General features: G+C 42.2%; 1 protein-coding gene across 1 annotated transcript in view; it reads right to left on the bottom strand.

Annotated features, from left to right (window-relative positions):
* The window catches only part of LOC138293928 (vitellogenin-A2-like), a 124,554-nt gene that overhangs the window by 47,913 nt on the left and 50,624 nt on the right, over positions 1-26,017 (bottom strand). Inside the window, exons 2-11 of the mRNA XM_069233207.1 lie at positions 21,346-21,366; positions 21,072-21,223; positions 19,307-19,558; positions 17,796-17,957; positions 17,556-17,704; positions 16,520-16,670; positions 10,084-10,241; positions 9,831-9,996; positions 7,740-7,865; positions 5,837-6,055 (exon numbers count right to left, since the gene is read on the bottom strand). Of these exons, the coding sequence (XP_069089308.1) occupies positions 5,837-6,055; positions 7,740-7,865; positions 9,831-9,996; positions 10,084-10,241; positions 16,520-16,670; positions 17,556-17,704; positions 17,796-17,957; positions 19,307-19,558; positions 21,072-21,223; positions 21,346-21,366 (1,556 nt within the window). The remainder of the gene's footprint in view (positions 1-5,836; positions 6,056-7,739; positions 7,866-9,830; positions 9,997-10,083; positions 10,242-16,519; positions 16,671-17,555; positions 17,705-17,795; positions 17,958-19,306; positions 19,559-21,071; positions 21,224-21,345; positions 21,367-26,017) is intronic.

Here is a 26,017-nt window from a genome sequence, read left to right as displayed (position 1 = left end):
CGGCTCTCCAAATACCTGCAGGAAAAGGTCTTCACCATGTAATACTCTCACAATACCCCGGAGATGGTTCTAGGATTCACACTTGTAAATCCCTAGCTCAGTCCTGGTAGTGTGGCAATTAACATTGATGAACATTTTAAGTGTTTCACAGCATAAAAATGGAAGATAAGTAATTGACACGACTTGAAAGAAATCCGACCCAATTTATAGAAATAGAGCCTATTTTTACCTTATTTTAGACACCAAAACAATCGGAAATGAATCAGTATAACCAGAGTTTAGATTTTAGAAGCAATATTAAATCACTGCAGAATTTAAATGTAAACGTTACATTGAAGTCTATTGGAGAAATATCGCTGGTTGCAAAAATGCACTTAGAAAGTGATTTGTATGGAACCCTCACAGAGTTAAAGTTGTGCAGTCCCTAGGACCAGATCATAACAGTCAGTGCATGATGTCTGGGTACAAAGTTGTGCAAAGTTTCAATGAACCCATGGTGTGCACAATGATCGGTGAAACTTTGGATCCTGCAAGTGGTTTTAACTGCAGTTTGCAGGGGACTGCTGCCACCAAGTTAGGGGAGCCTGAGGGTACTTCTGGCTTCTGCAAGTGTCCCTCTGGTCAGGAGTGATGAGTTTCAGCCACAGGTGGGAGCCGACCATGTAGTTCCTAGTCTGTTCCCTCTTTTGACTTGGTGCAGTCCATTGTCGGTGATGCAGAGTTTCTCCTTGTCCTTTTTTGAAGTTGGTCGGACAGAACTAAGGTTCTTGTGTCCGGGATGTTCCTTAAATCCTGGATTTAGGGGAGTTATGAGTGTGGTGACTAGTGGCTAATGGGCAGCTAGCTCCTACAGCTAATCAGCCCCTGAGGTGACCACATCCAGTCGGACAGGTCACCTTTAGCAACCCAGAACCCTCTGTTCTGCCACTCCTAAATGGAAGAAATCAAAATTTAGTACACAGATTGGGCTGCCCACCCTAGAGGTGTAGTCAGTCTGCTGGGGGCGTGCTGTAACCTGCATAGCTAATTTCCCACCTGACAAGAAGCAAATGTGCCTGGGGCATGCAGAGGGCTGTTTCCTTGCTGGGGGACAGCACAGATGGCTATCAGGAGCAGTGAAGCAGTTGAAGCTCTGATGGCTCTACTCACTAGCCCAGCTGGGAGGTGGGAGGTGTGACCTCCGTCCTACATCAACCTTTGTTCCTGAACTCTGAGAGCACTCAGGCTGCTTGGCAGGAGGTCAGAAAACTGTTTTGGTGGCAGCATGCACACGAAAAAGTGAGGGCTGCTCGGCCAGAGCACAAAGAAAGGTGGCAAACAGGTGGGCAACTTCTAGTGTGCCACCTGGGTGCGTGCCAGACATCCCTCAACACCAGATTCATGATGCAGGAGAGAAGGCAAGGTGATTGACACCAAACTCAACATATCTAGGCGGTACCATAAAGGAGCTAGCAACTGAGGCCTGCTGAGCTTAAGTCCCATGTTATACTATGGACTGGCCTGTGCTTATAGTGTGCCTTAACGGAAAGGATGTTCATATATTTGCACCTTAAATATAATGCACCCTGGCTCCTGGATTGCAGAGGCCTACCTTAGGTGTGGCTTATATACATGTTAAGCAGGGCATGGGACTCTGCCACTCATAGTTAGGACACAGTCATACATGAGCAGTTTGCACCACTCTGGCAGTCTGCAATGGCAGGCCTGCCACCACTAATATTGATGGGTCACCTTGGGTGACACAGACTTGTGCTGTAGTCCTCGGCCCCTTTACCACCTATGCCCTGAGTACCCTGGGTACAATTTACTAAGGGCTCATAAGGGGGGGTAAAGCTTTGCCAATCAGGGAATCACCACGCTGATGTAACAATTCATGAAGAGAGCACAGGCACTGGGGCCTAGATAGCAGGCTTCTCGTACACTAACAGAGTCATACACATGAACACTGGGGGCAAAAAGAGGGGGGGGACCATACATAAAGGGGCACTTTCCTACACTCCACTTGTGGTGCTTGTGCCGGTTGTTTTGACGCCTGTGAGGTGCAGGCCCTGGGTAAACCTCTAACAGAAGCAACACGTAAAGTAAGATAAGATTATCTGTTTTTTGGAGTTAACACAGGATTTTCAAATGCCCTGCAAAATGTAAAAAATGATTGTTAAAGAGCACATGTTTCAGGTCCAACCCTCCTAGTGGTCGAGCCATCATTTAGGTTATGTGAATTACACATTAATTGCCACTGTATTTTGTCAAATACTGCATCTGTGTAGTCACAGCATCAGCATGCTGGTCAGTGAGTGCTGGTTGAATGGTCAACAAGGCATTGTCTGTTTTGAGCACCACCAAGGCTGGGATAGTCATACCAGGCATTGGGTGACAGGAGGCTGCCAGGGTGGGAGGCAGGATTTGTTAGTAGGGCCGGTTTTGTAGCAGTGCATCAGTTTTAAAAGCACAGCAAAGTTCCTTATATATTCATAAATTTTCTGGCAACAATAAAAGTGGCAAGTTAATGCTGGTGATTTATTAATGTACCTGCTGGAGAAAGGGGAGTTTTGTCAAGTGGCAGTTTTCACCTATCAAGGTAGGGCAGAGAGTTTTTGTGCCTGCTGCAAAGAACGCATGATGCACAGCCTCAGAGTCGGACTCATGCCTGCTGCATGGCATGGGTGCAGGGCATCACTATTCTCTAGAGTGAGTGTCTTCCACCCTCTCTTAGACAAACCGTTATTGTCACACTGCTCAAGCCCGACAAGCCACCTGAGTGCTGTGACTCATATTGCCCATTGTCTCTTATTAACACAGATGCTAACATTTTGCCCAAGATAATAGCCACATGTCTTTTACCACTAATGCCCAAACTGGTACTTCTGGATCAGGCGGGGTTTATCCCCCTTGCTACACCACACACAATATTAGGACAATATTTGCTCTGCTTCACCACCTGGATCCCTCTTTGAAAGCTTTGGCGGTTCATTTAAATGCTGCTAAGACATTTGATTACATTGGCTGGACATACATGTTTGTCATTCTGTTGAGGGTGGACGTTCCTGTTGTGTTTGGGAACTAGATCGGACTGCTGTACATGGAACTGATGGCTGGGATATGGGTAAATGGTGTGGCCTTAGACCCATTTCCGGTGAGCAGGGGCACCTGGCACGGGTGTCCCCTGTCTCTATTGCTGTTTGGTCTGGTACTGGAACCTCTGGCCTCCATCTCTTGGCAGCACCATGCAGAGGAGTCTCTCCACTTCTGCTTGCTCCCAATGGCAATATCATTACACGTCAGTAACATGGTGCTGAATGTGCGAGACCCAGAGACTCATCTGGACACCCTCATTAGGGAATAGGAGTGGTTTGAATGGTTTTCTGGACTGTTAATCAACTGGGAGAAGTCTTATGTGTTCCCCCTTACAGCACTGCAGGGCATCATATGGAATCCCCATTGCAACAGTGTCCAGATCCAGTAAAGTATTTGGGTGCCTGGGTGCATAGAGACACGGAATTGGTAATTCACTATAAGTATGGCAGATCAGTCACTAAATTAGAAGACCAAGTTCAATGATGGTCCTGCCTCCCTATGTCCTTTGCTGACCGAATAGAGGCAATAAAAATTGTAATACTGCCCCTCTATCTGTGTGTGAGTATCCCAGTTCTCTTGACTCGAATATTTTTCAAGACACTGTAGTCATTATTGATGGTGCTGGCCGGGGGGGGAAAGGGGGAGCCGGGGGAAGTAGCCACGGATTGCATGGACACAACGTATGCTCCCATTTCAATGGGGCGGGTTTAATGCTCCTGACTTTCACCTTTATTATCTATGTGCACAGGCAGAAAATGGTCATCACTGGGCACATCCAGAATGCTACACACCTCACCTTGCGAATGGAACAGGACGCAGCAGACCCTATACAGTTATCCTCATTATTGTTTTATAGTCACTTGGATGAGGCACATGGTAGTATTAGTACTGTTAACTGTACCTTGAATGTGTGGCAGGTCATAGGGACTTAAATGGGTAAAAGCCTTTTGTGTGCTCCGGCACTGCTGCTAGCACACCACCCAAATCTCTCTGTCACGCAGGAACCAAAGGCCTTAACTCTCCTTAGAGGTGTGGGGTTACGAACACTGTGGGATTTATTCCCAGCAGATGGTTTAATTTTATTCCTGGATCTGCTGCAACAAAGTCGTGACTCCCCACTCATGCATTCTATATATTTACAGTTGTAGACTGCTCTGAAGGAGTACTAGGCAACGTTCCCACAAGAACCCCCTGCCTCTGGCACTTTACAAATAGTACTTACCAGCACTTCTCGATCTGGTCTCATCACCAGTTTATATAATATGGTGTAGACGGAGACGTGGTGTCCCGTCAATACTCTCTTAGACAAGTGGAATGCCATGATTGACCCACTGTTTACTCTAGCGGAGCCAATGGATATTTGCGCATAATCTATTTCAGGTTTGTGCAGCAGGTGTACTACACACCTGTGCAACTGGCTAAGTATGGCCTCAGGCAGGAGGATAGCTGTAATAGATTTTGTGCACCGGGGGCTGACTTGCTGCATCTTGCTTAGGGGTGTCCTAAAATCCATAGATACTGAACCTCTGTTACACAGATACACACCAAAGTCATTGATGAACCCGTCCCATGTGACCCTCAAACGTGTCTTTTAGGATATGTTAAACCTCTACAACCAGAAAATCGCACTCTGACAGCATTGGCCCTATTATTAGCAGAGAGAAGGGTGGACATCCATTTGGGGAGAACATCCCCGACAGTGATACAATGGTATTGAGACATTGGATACTGTAAGGCCAATTAGAGATGTATGCAGAGGAGTTCCCCGGGCATCTCGTCCGAAAGACTACTGGGCGTCTATGACAGCATACTTGATGTCGATCCCTGCAGAGGGGTAGTAGAGTTGCATTGTATACTAAGTCAGCATGCAAATCAGATGTTGCAATTCAGGGGCCTGTCAGGCATGTTGCTGTTATATAATCCACTAAATGTACACGTTTCTGTATCAATGATTGCAAAATGGGCAGGAGTTTGCTTGCTGTTGTATGTTGAGGATATATGATTAATACCAATAAAATAAAATAAAAAGGATGAATAAATGTATACTTTCCTTTTTAAATTCCTTCATAGGTTTACCATATCTGATCTATTTTGTTTTTGTGTTGTTGCTTTTAAAAAAGTATATCTATTGCAGAATTACTGCCAAAGGGGCTAACAATGAACATATTTTTCACTTGAATCCTTAAGCTAATACTGATAAGTATGGCATGCCTGTACAATACCTCTACATTGGTATTACAGAGACCTTGCATGGAAGGCTAAGTTTAAAGTTATTGGTAGGGGCACACAGTAGATCAATGAAGGTTCACTTGGCTAATTAGCAATGGTTTATGGTAAATCTGAGATATCTTCAAGCTACTTTCTAAGTGGGAGATATACTGACACCAGAACGTGATAGGGAATTTTACCCATAACGTGCACAGATGGAAGTCAAGAATGTACACATGTGATGGACCACACATTCACATGCCCTGTCTACTGTGATTTTATTTGAACAACATTTGGAAAGACATCTATGAGACACAGCATCATCTATGTGTGAAGTATAGCCAAGATCTGAAGTCTTAATGATCCTTTAATGAACCAACAGACAATAAATCAGTGCACAAAGCCACAAATAATTACAGTAATAATTGTATTTTATGTAAATATGAAACTCCTGAAATATTCTAGGATTTTTATGGTGTTCCTATGGAGGAAAGATCTGGCATGCAACTTAATGTGATGGTTGCTTTAATGAATCTGGCTTGTTCTTTCTTACCCTTCTTGGATCATCCTTTGCGATGTTCCTCAAAGCCATCACTGCATCAGTCTGGATCCTGACTGGAAGTTGGTAAGCACTGGAGGAGAATCCTGGCAGAAACTTCTGGATACGCTTGATACTGGCTGGCTGGCCTGCATTCCCAAGGGCCTTGAGAGCCAGTGCCATGTCCTCTTCATGGGCATTGTTGGCCGCCTCAGCTGCCAAGTCATGGAGGGGCTACAAAAGAAACACATCTAATTCTTATTATTTTGCCTCACTTTCACTATCATGCTCTTGTGCGCTCTCCTTCATTCTTTATACGTACCATTCATTTTACGGATTAATTCAGTATAGAATGATAGAAGGATATCTGTCAATAAAATAGCTGTTTTCCTCCCAGAAGTGACTTTTTAGACAATAAAAGTGAATCTTGAGATATCTGTGATATGACATTGCAGTCAGATATGGAAAACCCATTGTACTTATACATATTTATCCATCATTTTATATCACCTATACTCCCCGTGAAAACCACCCAATGGATTCCATAAATGAGTGCTGTAGAGGAACTGGAGTCATGGGGAACATTGTACAAATATACCTATCCCCCACCTTGTAAGGTCCCCTACCCTCATCTTGTTTATTAAAATGGTTAATTGACTCGGTTTTTTCCTCCATCTAGTAACAAAAATACCTTCTTTTCAAATGACTATTTCAGGCAATATTCTTTAAGAGTAGTAAATAGAAGGAGTTACCATTAACTAATAAAATCATGCTAATTCTACCAACCTCTAAAAAATGGAAAGTTGATTTGGCCTTTTTGGGATTTTCTTAAGATCTCCAGATAGCTCACAGATGTCAGAGGTAAGCATTTAACTCACTGAGCTATCATATTACATCCATTAAACTTGGTTCTTAAACTTTTGACTTCTGTGGTCCTCCACCTATTCATTACTGGAGCCCTGAGATCAGGAATCAATAATTTGTGGAATCTGGGGACCCCCAATGAGTCACTACTGGACTCCGGCCTAAGCAATTGTGATGATTGGAAGCGCAAAGCACTACACTAAAAATACAGAAACGAACCCTAATCCAACAAAAATAGAAATTATGAAATACAAAATTGTAATATAAATGGGAAAGTTTGAGCTTTTATGAATTCAATTGAGGCCATAGGTTGACCATACTGTCTTCTATTTGTTGCACGTGCATGGCTCAAACTGTGGATACTAACCCTTGATTAGCCTCCAATTACAAATTCCTTCACATTTACAAGAATGTTTTAAATTCAAATTTTTATATTTTACTTCTATATTCATATACACTTTATTTTTCTGTTTATTATATAATTTTCTAAGCAGCTGGGGACTTCCATAGTAGGATTTGTGAACCCCTATTGGTCTCTGGACCACAGATTAAGTACTGTTGCCCACATAGTTATGTGACAATTGAAATTACCCAGCGTTCTGTCACCCTCTCTGAAGACCTCTGTGGCTTAAATGTTCGCCATCACCCAGAATACACATGAGAGTATGCTTTGCACTTCTGTAGCTTTCACAACTCTAACGTCACGGCAATGAATAACTGGATTTCAAATTCAGTGTTTAATACAATAGTTCTCCACCTAAGCCACCAACACAACCATCCGGTGAACCTATGTTAATACTGCTCGACATAAACGACAACTATCCACTCAAATAGGAGATCAGGACATGACATGCTTATTTCTGGATATGTTTCAGCACTTCCTACTGGTGCCTACCAGGTGATGCGAATGCACACAAAATGGTCACGGATTCTGTTTTTGTACGTTAACGCACATACTTAAGCGCAGGTTCAATAAGGCACATCGATTGTGTTAACAAAATAAGTGTGTTGCATGGAAAATCATTTTCTCTGTCAGTTCTGAAAAGTTACTCACGGATAGCGCTTCCTCGGGGCAGGAAGAGTGTGCTCCGCAGTACTTGTTCACCATGGACCCGTAGGCCAGGATCGCTGCCTTGTAGACTGTAGGGGATTTTTGATGTTCTGCCACTTTGACTAAATCCTGCAGGGTTATGGACAGAGTTTAACCATTTACCTGTAGATCATGTTTATATTATACAACACATGCTATGGACATCTTCACTACATTTTTTGCAATTATGTAGAATGTGGTTCAAAATACAAAATGGCAAATATTACAATAAATAACATCATCTATCTATATCACACAGGGCTGCGCTCTATAGCATAACCTTTTATCGACAGATTTTCAAAGATAAGACTTAGTTTACAAGACATTTTGTGGTACTTGCTGAACTTCATTCACTGGTGATACAGAGTTTAGACAACTAAGAATATATTGGCAAGCCCAATATGTTATATGTGTGTAATTGCACCGACAGGGTGATTTCAAAAGTAAGTGGTAGCATGGAGTTATGATGTAAGCAGTTATAATACAGTCAAAATTAGAATGTCACTTATTTCCAAAAGTAAACACTACAGAATATTACGAAAACTATCTTTACAGAATTCTTCTCAGAAGAATACAGTATAGGTATGAAAAGTATAATTTGCATCTTAAATGTGACACATTTTACAAACTGCATCAAACAACAAAATGATGGATGATATGCTAGAACTAATTTCAACACTGGAGATCACTTGGGGCCGTATTCCAGTCATCGTTTTTCACCCACTATGTACCTCTAGCAGAGACCAGTCAAATGAAAATCCATCATGACTCTGTTCCAATAGTAAAAGTGCGGCCCAAATTGCCAAACAGGCCTCCAAGGACACCAGCAACTCCACACCAGTAGAAGTGGCATAGTGGTCGAAAAATGGTTTGGGCTTTTTGGGCTTCTTGTGTTCTCATTCAGAGGGGTCGTGGCCTGGCAGTTCAAGCTAGACGGATCCTACTAGAGCAGGACCAAAGATGGCTTTCATAAGGCTCGTCTTTGTCTGAAGTGGCTTAGCAGATAAGACATGATGGACTGTAATGTGACCCAAGCGCTTACCAATGGCTGAGGCTTTTTTCAAGCATTCCATCCATCTTCTTTATGGTTTCCTCCATACATTGCTGGAAGTGCAACAGGAAAGTCCAGTACTTGATCCTGTGCTGATTTAGTCACAGGACCGAAACTATTACTTATTGACCATGCATAAATAAGGTAAAACCTGTCTCTGATCACTCTTGCTCCCGTTCAGACGAGGCCTGGAGTTTGCCATTTATTGTTCCTATTGAAGTATGGGCAAGGCTGATTTGTACATCTGAAGTGACACAGTGGGATACAAAACATGAACTTGAATGTAGCCCTAGTGATTGCCAGTGACTGAGACTTTGTGCAACCACTTCACCCATCACCTTAGCATGTTTTAGTTTCACATATTGGCCACTAAAATTGTAAACCTTCAACTGGGATTAAGTGATAACAAAGTTAAATGAGATTTTCAACACTGGATTTCAAATGATCGAACAGTTTATTCTTCTGGTATTCCCTTTCTCAAACTGCAAATCATTCTTCTCTTGATCAAGAAAACAAAAGAACCAGGTTCTCTTCACATGCAATTAAAGTTTAGCAGTTCATTTGAGAAGGGAAGTCACATCAACCACAGATGGATGGGTAAATAGTATTTAACTTAAACTTGCAATGGAAAAGATATCGTTAGCTGTGGGTGACTCAAGAAGTGACTTTGAAATCAACTGTGGTTGAGTACCCCTACTTACTTATGTGGCCTGACTATTGTTCCTGTTGTTTTGCTGTAAATAAGATCCAAGGCAAGGGTACTGATTACAATATTGCTGCTGTTTTTTGTATGTCAGGAGAGGCACCCTTTCTGTAACACTGATTTGATGATACTGCATATGTGGAATAATTGCTGGCCGGGGTGGTGGGGCATTAAGTGGGGATGTTTGGGTGCTTTGTCATCCATTTGATTTACCTTCTAATGATACACCAATGTACTCCTCAAATCATTTACACAGAATATGTCATTGGTTATGAAATGACAAACATTTGAGTTGCCTTACTTGAGCCACTTGTAAGGTCTGGTGATCTGCTCTGATGAGCTGGACAGCTAGGGTGACAGCCTGAGCTGCCTCTCTGGGGCTCAACTCCTCATTGTGGATCTTCTGCTTGATAACCTTCAGAGCATCAATCGTTCCCACTGCTGGGATGGCATTCAGCAGCCAGCGCCTGCAGGTAACATACAAATCCCATAGGTTAAACAGATACAATCCCAGTGGTACAAGCCATAGGTGTGACATTATGACGACTAATCACCTGTACTGAGGTCTGTCTGCAAACTGCTTCCATATGGCTTGGATATTTTCATAGTTTGCAGCACGAAGAATCTGGGCGAGCTGTAGGAATTTGGCAGGAGCATCGGCATGCACCTGTTGTTGGTTATTCTGCACTAAATGCTGCAGGGTTTCTGCAACCTGTAACAAAAACGGAAATAGATGACAGTTTTTTAAATAAAAAAAACTCATGAAAAAGAGAATGAAACATAATGTGGCATAGCCCTTAAAAAGCAAGAGGAAGGGAGTAGATTTGTAACTTGAAGATTTAAAATTGCTAGAGATAGTTATTATTGGCCCTTTTCTTGCACACCCCTGTCGTGTCATTTGTTGTTTGTCCATAAGTGGAGTCAGACTGACGAGCTCCAGCCATACATCAATGGATAAGATCTTTGTGTGTGGAGTGACAGCCTGAGGATTAGATATAGGAGTTACAGTCATGCATGTGGCATGGGAGAGGCATGTGAATATAAATTGTATTTTTGATGTGCATTTCATATGTCAGCCTGGTGGCTTCCACGTTTTTCTCTCCACCCAAACATTTGTTAACACTCTTAAAGCAGTGTGGTGTGCCCTCAACCTGTGCATGAGCAGTAGCCGTGTATTGTTTTCATTTGAGTACAAACCACCCCCTCCTGATACGATAATGTGTTGGAGTAATGTAGTTACGCTCTGAAGATGGTGATAGGCGTCAGATAAATCCTCGTTTTATGATTGGACTGATTAATTAAGGAGATATATGAAACTCACTGGGGATGTTTTACTTGAGTCCTATTAAAGATTTTACAAGTATTCTAAAGGGGCAGTCTGACAAATAATGTCTCAATATGTGTTAAATCCCGAACAGACATCATCAAACAAACGAACATTCTGAATATTTATTGTTGTTAATTGATGCATGACTGGATGAGAAGTAAAGTTCTTTTATTATGCGTAGCTTCTATCAGAAGCCTTTATAGTTTGCTCCAGATTCTAAAAATTGTACCTCACTGCTATACCGTTGCAAATGCTTGCTACCCACTGTTGCCTTGTGACAAAGGCCTTCTATGCCAGACTGACTTGGCTGTAGGAGAGTGTCAGGGCAATGCTCCTTGTATGATTTCACTGAAATCACAGAGACAGCTGCAGGAGGGGTAAAGAAGGAAGGGAAGGTGGTGGGGGTATTTGTTAAGGTTTGCAAGAAAGGTATTTCTTCCACATTTGGGCCTGGAAGGATGGTTCTTGCTTCCCTATTACTCCTCTGCCCCTGTGTACCAATCATGAGCAGGAGTAGGTGCTTAGCAAGGCCAAGCATACTATTGTAATAGAAGGTTAACTGTGAGCTGCTGGAATGTTTTCCTCAGAAACCCTCAGTGAAAAATATCCTTGTGACTCATTCTTGCCCATCTATAAGTGTACATGCTATATGGCTTAAAAAGGAAGCAGCTATCACAAAACAAGATTCTAACTCTGGTTATTTACTGCTATGAAGTAGGAAGGAACCGTGAGAATATAAAGTTGATCCCTACTGTTGCTACATCATTAAGGAAATCCAGACTGACGTGACAGGGCTCTCTGAGAGCGTGTCAGTGCAGCACTTGCTCTTGCACAGTTGTGGGAGAGTAGGCAGCAGGAGGACACAAAGGGTAGTGGAGTCTGGTTGTAGGTGGACAGATTTTTCCTTTTACATTTGGCCACTTGGGACAGGGAGTAGAGGCAATGTTATGTATGGCCACTGGTTGAAACGCATACCAAAGAGTATGGGAACTGTGATGCTGCATGCAACCGGGGTGGGTCAAAGGTGTGGCAAAAAAAGGATTCAGTAAGTTTTTTTGGTCTTTCACCGTCAGGTAGCTCCATATAAAATAACGCACAGCTTAAATGAAAAATAAATAAAAACAAGTTGTTACTCAGTGGGAAATGCACTATATTACATTATGAAACCTTGTATTTTTAGATCTACTGGGTCAGAGAATATGTAAGTCATTATTTTCAATCAATCAATCAGTAAATTGTAGAGCGCACGCCATCACCCCTGAAGGTCTCTGGGTGCTATGGTGCTTTGTCTCTGTCAAACAGCTAGGTCTTCAGCTTTTTTTCAGAGCATTGTCAGGGTTGGTGTTGTTCAGAAGTGGAGAGGTTGGGAGTTCCAGGCCTAAGTAGTGGTGTAGGAGAAAGATCGACTGCGGCCGATGCAGGCCATGTGGGTGAGGGCTAATGTAGCAGAACTTAGGTGTCTTTTGGGCTGGTGGAAGTTGATGCAGCGGTTGTTATAGAATGGTCCTTGGAGCTTTGAAGGCGAGCATGAAGGCCGTGAACAGGCATCTCTTCAGGATGGGGAGCCAATGGAGGTCTCTGAAGTGGGAGATGATGAGGGTCCGATTAAGCAGGTCCAGAATGAGCCTAGCTGCAGTGTTTTGTAGTGTTTGGAGTCTCCTGTGAAGTTGGAAGGGCAGTCTAGTTTAGAGAGTGTTGCAGTATTCGAGGCAGCTGGAGATGAGGCCCTGTGTGACAGTTTTTCGGGAGCCATCTGATCTATCTTGTGGAGCATGCGGAGTATGTAGGAGCATTTCAAGGCAACTGTGTTGACTTGGTGTTTCATGGTGAGTTGGCTGTGAAGGATTATGCTGATGCCGAGGTTACGTGCCTGGATTGTTGGTGTGAGTCCTAGTCTTGCAGGCCACCAGCTGTGGTCCCAAGTGTGGGAGTTGTTACCGAAGATGAGCACTTCTGTTTTAAGACAGCTGTCTTTCATCCATTTGGTTAGATCAGTCATTGTCCTTCAAAAGCTGGATTTGTCATTGGTTGAATCTTCGGTGAGGGAGAGGATGGGTGTCATTGGCATAGGAGATTATTTTAGGCTGTGGGCTCTGATGATGTCTGCAAAGGGGGTCAGATAGATGTTGAATAGGGTGGGGCTGATGGAGTATCCCTAGGGTACACCAAAGTTGATGCTCTTGGGTGCGGAGGAGAAGGGAAGAAGTTGAATGCTTTGCTTTTATCCTGATAGAAATGAGGTGATCCATTTGAGGGTGTTTTCCAATATGTCGATGGCGTGGAGTCTGTGATTGAGGCTGTGGTGGGAGACTGTGTTGAATGTGGAGGAGAGGTCTAGGAGGATCAGGAAGGCTGCTTTTCAGCAGTTGAGGAAAGCCCTTATGTCATCTATAGCAGTCTCCGTGCTGTGGTTTGAGCGGAATCCAGATTGGGATGCCTCAAAAAGTTGGTTGAGTTCCAGGTAGTCGGTGAGTTGGTTGTTGATGGCCTTTTTGAGCACCTTCACAGGGAACGGAAGAAGAGAGATCGATCAGTAGTTTTTGAGGTTGCTGAGGTCAGCTGAAGGCTTCTTCAGGAGGGGTCCGACTTCTGTGTGTTTCTGGGAAGGTAGCTGTAGAGATGGATGAGTTGAGAATGTAAGTGAGTTCTGTATTAAAGGGGGTCACTGCCGAGGTTGAAGAGCTGGTGTGGGCAGGGGTCAGTTGAGGCACTGGAGTGGATGGACTACATGATGGTCATGGTTGTCTGTGCTGTCAGAGGGGTCCAGGTGATGAGTGTTTGGGTCAATGGTTCTTGATTGTCCATGGTTGGCGGGACTGAGGGTGGGGGGTTGTTGTAGACTGTGATTATTTTGCTGTGAAAGAAGTCCGAGAAGAAATCATAGAGTTGCTGGGATGGGTGGATGGCATACCCTCAGACAGGAAGGCTGGGGAAGCTTGATGATCTTGAAGAGTTCCTTGGTGTGATTCACCGTGGAGTTGATGCAGTTGGTGATGGCAGTTTTCTTGACTTCTTTGATGTGTCAGTGGTAGTCGCTGATGGCTGCCTTATATATTGCTATGTCAGAGAGGTTTGTGGAGGCTTGCCACTGTTTCTCGATTTGGTAGCAAAAGCACTTGGAAATCCTCAGCTCTGGAGAGAACCAGCTGGCTCATTTGAAGATATTGATGGGTTTGGTTGGTTTCAGTGGTGCAATTTCATCAGAACAGTTGGTCATCCAGTTGGTAAAATTTCATCCTGGTTGAGATCTGCTGGGGTTTTTCGGTTGTGAGGTACTGAGGGACTGGGTCCATTGTGATTGGTAATTTTTTCCCCAGCTGCAGTGGGTGGATTTGTTGAGTGAGGTGGGAGTCTGTTGATCTCTGCCTGTGAGGGTGAAGTGGACGTTGGTGTGGTCGGTCCAGGTGACCCTTTTGGTGTGTGGGAACTTGTTCTTGTTATGGGAGCTGAAGATGGCGTTGAGTCGGTGTCTGGCTTCGTATGTGGGTGTGGTGACTAGTTGCGTGAGGCCGATGTTGTTGAGGTTCTGAAGGAGGGTGGTGGTGTTTGCATCTCTGAGGCCGTCAATGTTGAAGTTGAGATCGTCTAGCATGAAGTAATGATGGGAGTCTATGGCCAGGGGGGTGAGGAGGTTGGGGATGGCCTCGCAGAAGGGTGGGTGAGGTCCTGAAGGTTGGTAGACAAGGGTGCCACTCACCGTGGTCTTGATGACTCTATATAGTTGGAAGTTGAGATATTCCATGAGGGGCGTGGGGTCGTTGTTGGAGATGGTGCAACGGATGGTGTCCTTGAAGATTATGGAGATTCCGTCACCATGTTTGTTTGGGTGGTCCTTGTGAAACATCTTATAGCCAGTGAGGGTTGCGACTGCGATGTTGGGGATTGTGGTTGGGATAAGCCAGGTTTTTGTGATGAATGCCACTTCGGGGTTAAGGGTGGGGATAGTGTCCCAGATCTCAATGGAGAGCTTGCAGATGGATTGGGCATTGAGCAGGATGCATTGGAGGGTTGCTGGGGTTGGCGAGGGCTCTGTTGTGTGATGCCTTGTGTAGGCTGGTAGTCTTGTGTGGCAGGCGAAGCGGCAGAGGTAGCAAGTGAAGGGTCCTTTGGTTGAGCATGGCAGTGAGGCAGTTCTTGTTCTGGCATCCCGGGCTTAGAGCCCGGAGGTCCTTAGAAGTGTAGTAAAGGATGGTGGGAGGACTAAGAGTTCTGCTGCTGGGCATGGTCCAAGTGCTGACGGGCACAAGCGGACTTGCCTTTGGCATGACAGTAGAGCAGCTGTTCAGTGGCCTCAATAGGTAGTCCCGGGTAGGTGGATGAAACTCTGCGGGACACGTGGGTGAGGTGGGGGAAAAAGGTGGGAGTGGGAAGAGCGGGACGGCAGCCTGGGCCGGGGCCTAAAACATAGTGCATGGACTGAGGGGAACCAAAGAGGAAATACTGAGGCAGCAAAATTAAAATACCCTAAGCTCCTGAGAAGCCAAAAATTATGAGGCAACAACTAAAAACTAAAGCAACTAGCGCAGCGCTGCTGTGAGTGCACTCACAGTGGGGTGACCAGTTTCAATTAAAAGCACACACTTCACAGCTCAGTTGTTAACTCTTTGCATTACCACACAAAAATAATACATCTTTGTCATCACAAAGCTTTGAGTGATTCGATCAATTAAAGCCATTCACCAGCTTCCAAGCATCCTTTATATTTGCAGATCAACTTGTTGGCCTACTTCCATTTCTTTCACACACCAGGCACCTTGGCAGGAAGGCTTGTTTAGCTGTCTGCCCGGCTTCTGCTTCACAGCACAGGAGAATTGCTGCAGAAGGCTTCAGCTGAAGCATTTAAAATATCGAAATTAACCGTCCCAAGACAGTTGTTTTTTTACAAAAAGTAGAGGAACGATTTTTCATAAATCAGAAAAGTATGGGCATGCTCTGTTCCTCCAATCCCGCCCCATTTGACCACTGTGTATGGTTCACCCATTGTTCTTATGCCCCTGCATAGTATTTCAAAGTGGGGGCATATGAGTTTGGATGCCATACATAACATAAACCTACAGTTGGGCATAAAGTGAATAACAGGAACACTTTTTACCTTGGTTGTGAATGACAACACACACAACTCATGCTTAACCTTTCATTGTGTACTTGATGTCACTCAGAAACTCCAGCGAAAAACATCCCAGTTATTCAATGTTATTATCTATAATTATATATGTATATTCACTGGATAGCCACTCTAAGAAGTTAGTATCAAGTATGAAAAAACTGATCTTGTTGATAAATAGGCACACATCAGAGGAGTATGCCTCTGTTGTAATTTCCACTGTGCAAGTGTGGGGAGATGGACTGAACATGCAAGGAAGGCACGTTCACTTCAAAGATAAGAGCTCACCGTTGAACATATCTTGATGTGCTGAAAGTTTCAATTCTGGTCTATCTGAGCTCACTTCATGTTTTGTAGGTTATAGAAGTCAGTAATATTGATAGTTAATTACAATGCTGTGAAATCAAAATTAATAATGAGTTAATCCTTTAATTATATTGTTCAATCACATCTACACATTTCGTTTTTATATTGCTGAATACCGTGTTGAAATCGAAAATAAGTGTGTGTGTGACAATGTGAGGTTTACTTGCACAATGATACATTGAGATGTACATACTTGTGTCTCAGGACTCCTTGTCTTTACTAACTGAATTGGCATCTGGAAAACTTCAGAAGCAAACTGGTACTGAAGACCCCCACGGTTCTGCAATTCAGTCTGAGGAGAGTTCACTCGATTGCTTTTAGTTTCCACAAAACTGAGCACTTGCCTGAAAGAAAGGTAAACAGAAAATGTATGAATTCCTATTTGCATTGTCAAGGACTGGAGCTTGCATATGGTTTGGTAGGCAGAAGCCCTAAAGCGCCACCTATTTGTGTGCCAAAATGCAGAAGACCTAAGACATGGCCATTTTCCTGTCTTTAAGACACACTCAAAGAATCACAATGCTATTTTCCTTGGAGTGCTCAATACTTTCCCCCCATTCTCACCTCACTATGCCTTGAGGCATTTACAAAAATGTTAAATATCTCTATGGTACCCTGGTATTACCAGTCAATGTGGTAGCATTTGGGATCCAAGCTAATTCCATTGATCAGGATGTGACAGTTGGCAAGCAGCAAACTAAGTTGTTCAAGTACTGGTGAAATGCAAGTCCTTGCAGTTGCTAAAAGGTACTGCTACATTATGCTTATGTCTTAGGCATTAGTTCAGGTAGGAAGGCATCTATAAATACAAGCTGTTTCCATAATCAAAACAGAAGGCAATAAAGATGGAGGTAGAATTTGTCCTGTTGCTTGTAAGCAGAAAAAGAAGCATTTTCAACATTTGTTTTATTATGGAGACAAAACCACTTCTAGGAGATGAACGCTGAGCAGCTGGCTCTCACATGGGAAAGACAAACTGTAGATTATCCATTCAATATTTTGTTTTTATTGTGAAAGTGTTTACCTCTTTATGTTACTAGGTACATGTCGTTGCTGGTTTAGCAGCAAATCACAGTAGTATGTAAGTTTTCTTTTTAAATATATAGCAGCTGTTTCACTGAAAAATAAATTCTCTAAATTAAGTTGAAATTGGTAAATTCATCAACACTGCTATGATCTTACACATGACAGCATGCGATGAGACTGGTGATTATATGAAGGACACACACCTGGCTTCCATTACAGCTGCACCATAGAGTTCATAGAATGGGGAGAACTGATACACCTGCCGCACAGTCACTTCAGTGATTAGGGCACCACCATCTCTGGGCTTCATCTTGTAAGTAAATGTTGCAGCCCTTCTTAAATTCTTTACACTCTGTGGTAAAAAGCACACACAGATATTATGAAGACCAAGAGCCTTAGGATTTGTTATAGATTTTAAGTACAGATATGGAACATGGTCAAACCTTCTGACAAGACGAACACTTCTCCACATAAGCCATGCCGATGTTCTTCTCCACTTTTTCCTGGCAGTTGTTCAGGTCCCTCGATTTCACCACAATGATTCTATCAGTTCTCTTGTCTTCTTGGATAATGTACCTTGTATGGCAGACTCCGGTGACTCCAGACTATGGAAATAAGCAGAAAAATTGAAAATTGGGCTGCATTCTGGGTATTGGTTTGTGATAATAGCAACAATTGCAGGGATTGTAATATCTGCCAATTATCACACTTTTCTGCTGCAAGGAGCCCATCATGTGATTCAACCTACTGATCTAAAGGCCATGACACAACAAAGAGTGCTCTGATGATTGTTTAGTAGCTGGATGTTCTATGAGAGATCTCTAGAAGTCATATTTCTAAGCTTTAGGGGAGGACACTGTGCCTCTATCAGATGTGAGAGTGCTCCAAATATGTGTGAATACATCACATCCATTCTGTGAAGACTGCACTGGTTACCAATAGATGCAAGATATCAGTGAAAAGTCAACAGGTGAGAGGATATGGCCTGGGACTAAATAGTTAGAATTTGGAACTGAGGAGCTAGGTTCAAACCACGGCTCAGCATCCTGTGATTTAGGTAAATTTGCTAATCTCCCTGTGCTTAAACATGTGTAATGTCTGACTCTCAGTTAAATTACTCTAATACCCTTTGACCAAGTTTGAGTTATATACAAATAAAAACGATTCTCTCCAATTTTTTAATAAAAAAGTTTAGCAAAGCCTTCATGACTGTTGCTTAAAATCTGAAGTCAAATTACATTCAGGTCAACCGAGTCATGAATTTTAGAGATTAGAAACACCTAATAACACAAAGCACAAAACTCAGATTGTGGCTTCCACCTTTCTCTGTGTCTGCAGGTAGCCTATTTTCCTGCCAGTTTTCTTTTGTAAGTTAATGTTATAGGGTGCATTAGTCATATTGGTTCCATCAAAGCAAAGACTACAAAATCTGAAAAAACACTATGTAAGCAAATGGAAGTTGACTTTCAAAGCATATTCTGCCAACGTGGAATAAGATGGTAACCACACTTTAAGACAGTCAATGTCCCCATTTAACCGTGACTGCACACCACACCTGAAATCAATTGCACTGGAACAATGAGAAAGAAATCTAGTACGTTGTTCAATAGGTGCCCATGGAAACTAGTCTACGTGGAGAGCCTGACTGTTATGATACAGTCTGTGGTTTTCGAAGAAAACAGGATTTAGTGAAACTAACTGATTTTACAAGGCCTTCGCAGTTCAAATGAGGTCCTACCTCTCAGATCGACTCCACTAAGCCCATGGTATTTTTGTATCTCTGAGGCAGGCAACCTATATTAAACTTGAAGTCACTTTTACCCAATTTTGCAGTGGCTCTCCATTATTTTGGCTAAGCCATTTAAATACAAGTGAAAGACTGTATTTTCATATGCAGTTACCAATGGATTGCAACGTTTTGTTTAGAATTGTTTTCAAAATGTTTGAAACCAACCTCTTGCAAGTCATAGACATTTTGTGTTTTTTTGATGGTGACCTGCAGCATGTTCACGATCCCTCTGTAAATATTAACTATAGTTTCAGAAACACCATCTGGGGCGAATATGTTTCCAACACGTCCATTGCTGTACTCAAACTTTATTGGTCTGCTGAGTTGAGCAGCGAGAGCCTGGGTCAGCTTTGAGGAGCGAGTGAATGGATCCTTGGGCCAGATTCCATTGTACTCTTTGATTTCAGGAGATGTGATCTGGAAAATAAAATAGTTATATTTAGGGTGTATAGAGTGTATTATTGTGTATTGTGAAGACAAAATCATTGGAAAGTTAGGTGCCTTGTGCAACCTGCAGAGTCTGATGTTCCACATTTGAACAGAATGCACGCGCCTTTGTATAACACTGCGCTCTTCCCTTTATGATACTGGTGCCATTGATAGGTTATTCCTAAGTACACACGCGTATATTATAACTTTATGAAAAATTTCATAAAGAAATATACTTTCTTTAAGATTATAGTTTTAAGGTCAAAACAGATCTGTGGGTATCCTTTTCTAAACCATGTCTTTCAGGGCATTGCATCCTGGATGATGCGTCTCAAATCGCAAGTGTAACTCATGTAAATGTCAATAAATTAGAGGGACTTTATAATTAGAATTTTTGTACATCACGTCTCCACTTGAGACGATTATGCTACAAATAAAATGTTCTATTGAAGTAGAAAGGTCAATATTCTGGGCATCACCAAGCGGAGCTGAGTTTAAACATTATTGAAGATAACAATACAGACACTAAAAAGGTATAGCTGGATGACTGTAAGTAACTGGGATGGTTTTATCCAAGGGCTTCTAAATAAAATCAAAGAAAAAACTAGAGCAATACTTGAATAGTCTACTATATCACTCCGAATCAAAGGTGATGAACTTCCCCTTTATTGTCAATTACCTGGCTTCAATTTTATGTTGTACATGCTGATAATATCTCATATCCTATTTAGATCAAAGACCAGAGGGTGTGGAATCATGGAAAGCTATGCACAACATGGTTTAGCTGCCTCAACCCCCTGTCCCCATTCATAAAGAATGCTTAGACAGGATGCCCTGTTGTTCATTCATATACTATTCTGCTATCATTCCCTTCCACCGTGTAAATTAAAAATACAATAAAAACCTGCCATCCCATAAACCTTCCACTTAACCCTGTCAGCTCCCAAATACTGAAAAATAAAATACTAGTGCCCGGCTATATACCCCCAACCCCTCTCTTGGTTGTCCCTCCAACCTTCACCCAACTACAAAACGTTTGCTATCTGGTGATCTGCAACCTTGTTCCACAAGCATCTGTGCCCTCCCCACCATCACCTAAAACTGTGCTTTGGTGTGGGTGAAGTGCCAGTAGTGGTTCTGCGTTAGGCACATTAGCATGCGTAGAATCCCATGCCAGTTGTGGGTCTCCGCAGACCTGTGGTGACAGCGAAAAGTTGCATGAAAACATCAGAGCACAACCCTTAGGTTTATGGAGACCCAACAGAAGTGGATAAGTGAATCCCGAAGGCCGTTTTACCATTAGTAAAGATATATTGTAGCAACAATGCTATCTTATAATAAATAAGATAAAAACAAATGTATAAAAATTGCTACTAACCGACAAATGATTCGACTCTCAATGTTGACTATATGTACGCATTAGTTTTACTTTTATCACTTATGCTATGATTCTAGGAGAGCCTCCTCCCACTGCACACCTCGTGCCTGTGTTCAGTCTTACCCTGAGGAGATACGCCTTCTGTGCAAATCCACTGATCTCCACCTTGCAGTTAAGCTTCATTCCAGATCTGGCCAGACCAACCTCCGGTAACCCATTTAGGATAATGGCCTCGTACTGGAAAACATAGGTCTTACTTTCACTGAAGACGGGATCTGGAAGAAGACACAGAGATAAGAGCTTAGGTGGCCATTTCACATGGCAATGATCACATAATAAGCTGCAGCAAGGTTAAACAGGTAAACACACTACTTAAAACCAAAAAACAAATACATACCATGGCTGTACTGCTCGCTGCCTGTGGGGAGGAATATCAAACAAAAACGTGAGAAACAGATTAGAACCAAACTCATAAAAGTTTAATTCTATATCGAAAATCTTTACATAATATGAATACGGATTATCTTCATCTTGTCACTCTACCTCATTTCCCACAAGTATTATAAAAGAAATCTAACTGTGCTAGTGTGCTTCAAAAACATCAAAAACAAAATTCTAAATCAGAAAGATTTTCTATCCAACCCCAAATCTTTCCTTTAAAAAGAGCAGAAATGTCAGCTTACCCACAAGGGCAACCAAAAGGGCTAGGATGATTCCCCTCATTGTGGCGGTGAATGGAGGTGAGCAGTTTCCCTGTTGCTTTTATAGCAGAAAAAGAGAAGCGTGTGGCTACCAACCAGTATATCTTGGCCGAAACGCCACATTTTTTTTTTTTTTTTATCAAACTAGACAAATATTTGCTTTAAACCACCATAACATTAAGGTTAAGCCAAAAATCGGAGTGTAGAAAGACTTGAAATAATTGTAATTTTGTACAATAATGCAGAAACTAACATAGATTAAATTAGATTTTTGCAAAGATTTGTAAAATCTAGTTGATACACAATGATGAAAGAAATGCATATTTAGTTATGCTGGTTTACATGAGGTTTCTGGCAGGTGCTCCCGTACTTCTATAAAAGGTTGTGATAACCTTGCTCTGGTCGTTCTGACTTGACCAGACAGATCGTATCTAAATGATAGTGAATGCAAAGCAGTGTGCAAGCTACAGGATGGCATCAGAGTAAACAGCTTCCCTAAACGTTTTATTTCACACTTTAATGATTTTTTGTGAAAGCAATGAATTACTTTGAGAAACGTCTTCGTGCAATTAAAAATAATAATAATGTAAGTGGATTATTGCTGCATGCTCGTGAATCTGTAACGTTGCTCCCGTAATAATACATTACTGTTCAATTGTGGTGTGAGAATACCTGTTGTAAGAAGGCAGTGGGAAAGACACTGCCTTACCACACCAACAAGTGGCACTTTTAACAGGTAACATCAATAGCCTTTGTATTGTAAGGCGATATCTATGTCGATACATGTATCTAATACTCTTCTTCAGTTCAATATGGGGGCCAAGTATTCAATCTGCATGTTGGCACACATTTTAAACAACACATTTAACTTGCTATAAACTGTTTTCAACAACTTACAATCTGCATGTCCTGTATCTTTTCCACAGTACACATTCAAAATCTGTTACCTATCTGCAACAAGAAATTCTCTTGCATATAAGAGAGCAAGTTACTAACCTTTGATGGGGCATTTACTTGGTATGCTCTAAACGAGGTCGACAAATCTTTGGGTCCATGCAAAGGGTTTACCTAGAAATAGGAACCAACCCTACACCATCAGCATTTAAACAGTGCAACCACTTGGCCACGCATTGAAAACCCAAGTCGGAAATCAAGTTATAGGGTTTTATTACAAATTAATACTCAGGTTAATATAGACAAATCTCAAAAACATACTGTACATACTGTAAAGATACAGAATGACACCTGGACCACCAATTAAAATAAAGTATGCAAGGAACAAGAGACTGCTATACAGAACACCAGCAGTAAAATGTCATGCTCAGAAAACAGACACTGGTACAATCTATAACACATTATTACAACTAACATAAGGCCCAACAGAAATCTCCAAAGAACCTAAAGAATGCATATGTCTCAATCTAAAGGACACAAGGACGAAGAGTAAAAGGAAAATAAAGGACAAATATATTTTGGAAAAAATTAATTGGGGCAAAAGGTAAATGACCTATGAAGGTAAAAGCAAGTAAAAAGTGAAGGTGTCAGCATTTTAGATGCTCGGTCAAGAGTATTCTCAGAGAATCACGTGCTAGCCAAAGCTATACTCAGCAAAGCATTTGGGCAATCTGAAATATGCATGATTTCCACAAATGAGATACACACCTCGTATAGTGTGATCCTGTCCAACTAACATAACGGTCCAACTACTCTTAAAAATTCAAACACGTCTCCATTCAATTGCTCCTACAAATTTGCTGTCTGCCTTTAATTTGGGCCTATATACACATAGTTTTCCCACACGTTAGCAATCCAGGGTGAAAGCATCTTGATCTCCTGCAGCCATTTTGTCAATCTCCACTCGTTCCCAACCTCGTACTCCAATACCCTTCTGTAATTTTATCATCATTCCTCTACTTATGTCTTCAACCAGACCGAAAAATCTCCTTTTCTACTCTGGTCAGAATACAGGTTAAATTGTTTCTTTGGGCATAAACTGTACCTAATGTCAAAGTCGGTTCAAAGAATACTCCCACTTTCTCTATGTTTTTGGCTTTGGCAATGCTGCTCAAATGTTCCATGATGAGGACTACAGAGAAAACTAAGTTGTAGTTCAAATAATGATACTGAAAATATTTTTGCCCATATAAAAGAGACAGCAACAAACTACAAGAAATACCATCTGTCAAGGGCAAACTAAGATATATATTATTACCTCACTAGCTGAGGCAGGTAACCGCATACACACATATCAATTTAATTACATCCATGGTGTCAATGCACTTATAAAGCAATTTATATTACACATTTGATGAGAGATCTCCTCTAGAGGTATCTACATGTAACTCCTTCCCATCTACTAAAGGTGTTCTATTACTAATAGTAGATGTAACTTGTGGTGGACCAGTGGACCTCATATGCCCTATATTACAATGTGTAGGTAAGCTCAACCCTAAAAGTAAAGAAAAGTAAAGGAATCATTCCTATAATTGATATGATTAAAACTCCTGTACACATATATTAGCATTAACTACATTTGTTTCTAGGCTCCATCGCTCGTCCTGATTCAGACCGTTTATTAAAAGGCAGCATTGTCTCTTTCAGTCTTTTCGTATGAGCAAAGCAAAGCAAACATTGTCCTTTTTCCAAAATATAATGTCTCAGTTTATCAAATGGCAATGTAATTTTAAAGTTCAGTTCCGCCACACGAACGAGTTCAAAGAAGTTAAGTTGGATTCAAATTCTTAAAACAAAAGACTTCAAATTCTCTCTCCCAGTCATTTGCTGCAAAGTACGTCCACTCAGGTGCGGCGTACCTCCAACAATGTAATCTCTTTCTTTTTGTTCTCAAGATTACTGGCTCTTCACCATAACCATCACAGCCAGATTCATCAGTCTCTTCTGGAATAGTTTGTGGAATTCGCACATCAGGTGCAGTCTGTTCCTTTGACCACCAGTCTCCAGGCACAACTTCTTTTGCTACAGCTCTAGGTCCTTTATCAACATCTTAGTTTTGCGCAGTCAATTCTTCTTTTCTCGCCCCTTCTGACCAACCTCAGTTGTTGTCTCACTCAGACTCCCCTCAGCCTGTACATGTGCTATTTCAGTCACTTGCTCCTCCCCAACAGCTTGTTTAACCTGATCCCTTTGACTTACTGTAACGGTCCCTTCAGAGACAGGAGCTGTTTCATCAAGGAGACCTGGAACTTTGCAAGTGTGCACTGCATGGATCCAGTTGGGGAGATCTTTACATTTTACAGCTGTTATGGTCACAAAAATATTCTGGTATGGCCCCTTCCACCAAGGCTCCAAGCAAGAATTCCAAAGGTGCTTTTTCACCACCACCCAGTCACCTAGGCACAGGTCATGACACAGGTCCTGCTGCATCTGTATTGTAGCTTCTCAACCTTCATGAGACATGCAATGAACCATGTCTGCCAGCCCTTTGCAGTAATCAAGTACCATGCGATTTGTAATTTCACAAGCACCTTTGCACTCATAGCTGACAATCTCATGGCGCACCCCATGAGAATTTCATGTGGGGAGAGACCTGTTTTTCTGTCTGGAGTACTGCAAAGAGTCATCAAAACAAGGGGCAATTCATCAGGCCGTTTCAACGAGGTGGAAGCTCATAGTTTGCCTAATCTGGATTTCAGAGTGCCATTAACTTGTTCAACAATGCCTTAAGTCTAAGGACTGTAACTGCAATGTAGTCTCTGCTCAACTTGCAATGCTGCACACAGTAACTTCACTGTTAAAGTATATCCCTCGGTCTGACTCACAAGAAGTCAGGAACCCGAACTGAGGTATCAGTTTTCCTAGCAACAGTTTTCCTACTGTCAGACTGTAATTTCCCCTGGTCAGGTAAGCCTCAACCCAACAGGAGGAAATACATACAGTGACCAAAATGTATCTCAATCTATTGCACACTGGAAGCTCGATTAAGTCTAACTGTATCTTATTGAAAGGATCTCCTGGTCTCCCTATGAGGCTCAGGGTTTTGCAGTTCATTTGCACACATTCGTTTGCTGACATGTAACACACAAGTAACACAAAGCCTCTGTCATCAATCTGAACCTAGGGTTGAACCATGTCTAATGTAACAGTTGGCCTATGGCATCGTATCCCACATGAGCTGGACTGTGGTAATGCCTTACCACAGGGGGTAACAAACTTTTAGGCATCGCAACTCTTTCATCACTTGAAACCCAAACATTATCCTTATCTCTTTGGACACATTCTTCTCTGATCCAACCCGGCTGTTCAGGTTCTGACACGTTTCCCCGTAACCTCTTAACTTCCTCGCATGAATCTGCAGCAGTTAACAAGAGATTGTAATTTGTTTCACCAGAATGTTCATTAGAGTACTCA

This window comes from Pleurodeles waltl, chromosome 4_2 (assembly GCF_031143425.1).
Source record: "Pleurodeles waltl isolate 20211129_DDA chromosome 4_2, aPleWal1.hap1.20221129, whole genome shotgun sequence".
NCBI lineage: Eukaryota > Metazoa > Chordata > Amphibia > Caudata > Salamandridae > Pleurodeles > Pleurodeles waltl.
Note: the sequence above shows the minus strand (reverse complement) of the source record. Positions and strands in the feature narration are given on the sequence as shown.